Source organism: Rhineura floridana, chromosome 3 (genome assembly GCF_030035675.1).
Source record: "Rhineura floridana isolate rRhiFlo1 chromosome 3, rRhiFlo1.hap2, whole genome shotgun sequence".
NCBI classification, from domain to species: Eukaryota; Metazoa; Chordata; class Lepidosauria; order Squamata; family Rhineuridae; genus Rhineura; species Rhineura floridana.
The window spans coordinates 124906610-124911527 of NC_084482.1; the positions used below are offsets into that span (position 1 = coordinate 124906610).

The 4918-nt window shown below is 46.5% G+C and overlaps 1 protein-coding gene across 1 annotated transcript; it reads right to left on the reverse strand.

Moving 5' to 3' along the window:
* Nucleotides 1-1562: 1562 nt before the first annotated feature.
* On the reverse strand, nucleotides 1563-2762 carry LOC133378788 (actin-3-like). The gene has a single exon (XM_061613412.1). The coding sequence runs from the start codon at nucleotides 2760-2762 to the stop codon at nucleotides 1563-1565; it is 1200 nt and encodes a 399-aa protein (XP_061469396.1).
* Between the last annotated feature and the right edge of the window lie 2156 nt (nucleotides 2763-4918).

Below are 4918 nucleotides of genomic sequence, written 5' to 3' on the forward strand. Positions count from 1 at the left end.
GTAATTACATAGATTGTCATGGATACAGGGCAAAAGAAACAGAATTAGTTCCCAGTTCTTTAAGGAGAAAGACCATCTCTGAAGTCCCTAGCATAGCATCCCCAAGGAGGGACATGCAAAATGAGGCTGTGCTACACCCAGCCCTAAAAAAGATGTTCTCGGGCAGATAGCTGGTCTATGGCAACACAGTCTCTGGTTTATGAAATAGCTATAAATGTATCTCAACTTTCATGTTGCTCAGAGATGGAAATATAAAGGAGAGGAAAACATGCAGACAGAAGGGTGGGTATTTAGGTTTACCTCTAGGCTCAGAGGCAGCACACCAGTCACTGGGGAATAACAGCAGCAGAGGACTGTTGCCCATCTGTCATGCTTGTGGGCTTCCCATAGGCAGTTAGCTGGCCACTCTGGAATGCAGAATGCTGGATGAGATAGACCTTTGATCTGATCTAGTTGGGCTCCTCTTGTGACCCAGTGGATCTGAACAGTATTTGCTCTCCTGCCCCCTCATCCTCCATGGCACCACCCTTCTAGTCTCTCCCCCATGATTTGCTGATAATGGCACCTTTCATCACAGAAGAGCCCTTATTTGCTATTTCTGTATTCGTGTGCTTTGACCATAGCACAGATTTTAACTAACCTTGGTATATGACTCAAAGTCTGATTCTTAAAAAATCTCCTATTCCAGTGGCATTCATTAGCAGGAGCTGGTATTCACTATTCACTCAGTTGATATTTACCAGGAGAAGCCACATACAGTCTACAATAGCTATGTTTTTACCTCTCTTTTCCTTTATCCAGACTTCCTGCATTGCAGTCCTGCTCAGCCCTGGACATCTGTGCAACCACACATATTGAGCTCTTCTCTCAATGTGTTGAAGGGAAGATGGGGAGGAGGAGCAGCCTCTGAATATGGGTGAATGTTAATAGATTTAGAGGAAAGATACAGTGAGAACTGCAGGTGGTGTCAGGTGAGTTCTGCCACTATGAACATAAGAAGAGCATTGCTGGGTCAGGCCAATGGCCTATCTAGTCCAGGATCCTCTACTCACAGTGACCAACCAGATGCCTATGTGAAGTCCACAAGCAGAACCTGAGAACAACAGCACTCTCCTTGCTTGTGATTCCCAGCCACTGGTATTCAGAAGCATACTGCCTCTGACAGTCTAGGTAGAACATAGTCATTGTGGCCAATAGCCATTGATAGCTTTATCCTCCATGAATTTATCTAAAGAAGTATGTCTTGGTGTGCATGTGAGACAATCTGCACTTTTTGTGTATGTAAGAAATATGGCACACTTTTCCTACCCGTCTTCTTTCGATTGGTGTTAATCTGTAACAAATCACATATTTTTAATACCTGTTAGTTTGTTAAACATTTCCTACATATAAATTGGATTTTGGCAAATCCCTAGCATTCCCTGCCCCTCACCCCACTCTTCCTTATCTCCAGACGTGGTGACAGAACTGACTCAAAAGTGATGCGCTGAAATATAGCATGTTGTAGAGGAGATTTCCCCTTTGACACATGCCCCACCAAGCTTGGCTTGCCACCACCTAGATCAGAAGCAGTGCCGGTGGACGATGAAAGGACCCTTCTCATTGTAGGCCTGCCGGTTGATCCACATATTCTGGAAAGAGTTGAGTGAGGCCACAATGGAGCCCCCCAACCAGGCAGAGAAGATGCGGTTGGGGGAAGCCAAGATACCCTCCTTGCTCGCTGGCTCCATTTTGTGCAGCTCCTTTTTAATTCTCTCAGAGAATCCACGGAGCATGGTGGTACCACCAGCCAGCAGCACATTAGAAAGCAGCGCTGCTTGTAGCTCTGGCTTACATTTCTTGATGCTGTTTATGGCTTGGACGTGAAGCCCCACCTCTGGGAAGCCCAGCATGGTAGGATTGAAGAGGACCTCTGGGCAGCGGAAGCGTTCATTGCCAATGGAGATAACCTGCCTGTCAGGAAGGGTGTAGTCCACGAGGTATTTCTTCTCATCTGCATTCAGTTCAGACTCGTATTCCTCAGGGATATAGCAGTACTTCTCCTTGATCTGGCATACCACCTCCATTTCCTCCTTATGAAAAGGGTTCCCAGATTCTCCCATCAGCTTGGCTAGGTATTCTGTCAGGGCATGGCCTGCTATGTCCAGTCGGTACGTGGCATGAGGTAAGATGTATCCATCATGAACAGGAGCAGTGTAGGACGTTCCATAGCCAGAGCCAATCACCAGCCCACCAGTGCGCCCATAGGAATACACTGACAAAAGAGACTGGTGGGCCACGAACATAGCTGGCACTTCAAAGTTCTCAAAGAGCAGCTCAGCCATTTTCTCACGATTAGTAGTTGGGGACATGGGAGCATCTGTGACCAGCACAGCCAGCTCTTCAGGACACACACTGAGTTCTGTGTAGAAGACATGATGCCACAGCATCTCTAGGGCATCCCAGTCTGTCACTACACCATGGGTCATTACCACATGTGTACTCACCTCTGCTCGCCGTTGTGGGATGCTCTTCCCAATATAATACAATGGGCTTTCCTTTGTCCTGTACCTGGGCACCCCCACAACACTTGGCACAATGGATCTTGGCTTCTCATCCCCAGCAAGGCCACTCTTTGTGTAACCAGTGCCCGTGTCTATTACAATGGCAGCATAGTCCTTGTACTTCTCTGATGGGCCTGATGTGGAGGCTGAGGGCCCCCCCCTTGAGCTAGGTCTGTGGCCTACAGGACCAGGACTCTTGGGCTTCTTAGGGTAGTTCATTGCAATGAGGTATTTTAGACGCCCACTCAGTTAGCCCTAACACTGTCTTGAGACCAGACACAGGCCCAACAGCCTCAGAGTGAAAGAAGGAATCTTGCTAACGGTATAGAAGACAAGTACTATGTTCCCATAGCAATTACCTGTGACACTGCTAGAGTGGAGTGACATCATAACAGTGAGGGACAAGATTCAGATGTTCTCATTCTGGGATAGATATGGAAATGAAACTGAAATGACACCCACTGAGACCTTACCACACTATCTGATATACTTCTGTGGTCTCCATGATTGTCCTACTATCTGGATACCTTGTGATCTTTGATGAGTTTATCTTCTCATCAGTTATTCGCCTGCTATCTTTGCAGGTGATGAAAATGGGACACAGCTCTGCTAAGTAACTTGCCCAAGCTCACATATGACTCCGTAGCTGCCCATGCAACAGTCCTCAGTACCTTCTTACTCTGAAGCTCATGCCAGCTGTTCTTATTGCACTCTGTCTTGCACCTTGCTTTTTGGATGTGGCTCTTTGTGCCTTGATTTAAGGTGTGGGACTAATACTGCACTGTTGTCTCCCATCATAAGTATACTGCAGGGCTGTGTGCTATACAGAGACATGAAGCAACAATACTGTATTCCAGAGACAGCAAGCTATGATGATCATTACATGTGTGGTTGCAGAGAGCATGTAGTTCTTGGTGTGTCTGCTGTGGTTTCTAAATGCTGTTAGCCACTTTAAGGACTCTAGCTGAAAGATGGGATATAAATCTACTAAATAAATTGCTTGAGCTTGTCTTGCAAAAAAAAGAGTTATTTCTTCCATTATTATTATTTCTTTCTTTCCTTCCCCCCCCCCCATTTCTCAAAATTTAAGATAAAGCACATTGTGTCCAGGATGCTGGCTCAACATTCTTTGGCACGGTGTGGTGGTGGGCAATATTGTGGTCCCTGGCCTAATTTCATGTGGCTTTCATTGCAGGCTCACTCTTGCTCTCCAGACCACCCCTCTGGGGATTGAGAGGGAACAAATGGAATGTGTGTGTGTGTGTGTGTGTGTATGAGAAAGGGGGGGATGGAGTAGCACAGAGGGAAAAAGAGAGCCATGCAAACCTGCAATGCTGTGAACTCTACCCACATTTGCCTTTTGTCCAGCCCTGTAGCCATTAGTGTAGTGGCAAATTCAGAAGTGCGGGGTCCCTTCATAATAGTCACAAACATGCTCCTTACAGCTATGCTGCATTCTAAGATTATGCATCCTTCTAAGACAGCCTTTCCCAACTAGTGGGCCACCAGGTGTTGTTGGACCACAACTCCCATCAGCCTCAGCCAGCATTGCCAATGGTCAGGAAAGATGGGAATTGTGGTCCAACAACATCTGGTGGCCCACTAGTTGGGAAAGGCTGTTTTAAGATTAAAGAATAATCTGGCCAGGTCTGAATACTGCTTTCTGCTTCTCTATCACTGTCATAATTTGACTGTCCTTTCTCACTGTCAAGAGATATTATTTGAATTACTGCATTCAGTGTTTACTCTACACGTCCATCTCCTGCTTCTACCAAACTGCTTGATGATGTTGATTGGATGCTATCCTCAGGATTCACTGTGTCTTCTTCTGCAGTTATAGAATTCTCACGCTCCACAACTTGGTTTTTTGAAGTAGGAAATAATAAAGGCTTGCTTGCCATTGACACTGTTCTCCCACAAAAATAGGTGTCCCTAGGAGCCAATCAGGAGAGAGTGTGTTAGCCACTGAGAAGAGTCTTCTCAGTGGCTATCTTGCCTCCTTTCACTCTGATTGGCTCCAATCAGCAGAAAATGACAATAAACCAAGTTAAAAGACTCTTCTCAGTGGCTAGCACACTCCTCTTTCATGCTGATTGAGATAGGGACCCTGCTGGGACCTGGTACTCAAAAAGGTAAAGGATCTAGGATCCCTCAAGACCCTGGACAAGTACACCCCAGCCTGTAGCCAGCCTTCCTTGTTAGATGGGGCAGCCACATTTCTAGGTGGGGCCAATCCCCACACACACACTGGTGGAGAGTACGTGAGGGCCAAGCCAGGGGAAGGGAAGAGAAAGGCAATAACCTTCCACCTCACTCCTCCTCCATCAAAAGAGTATGTAAACAAGAGATGGGATCCACATTTCAGGGCCAGTTCG

What these genes read in the sequence shown, in the direction of transcription:
- LOC133378788 (XM_061613412.1), bottom strand. Translation starts at nt 2,762, where the DNA reads ATGAACTACCCTAAGAAGCCCAAGAGTCCTGGTCCTGTAGGCCACAGA.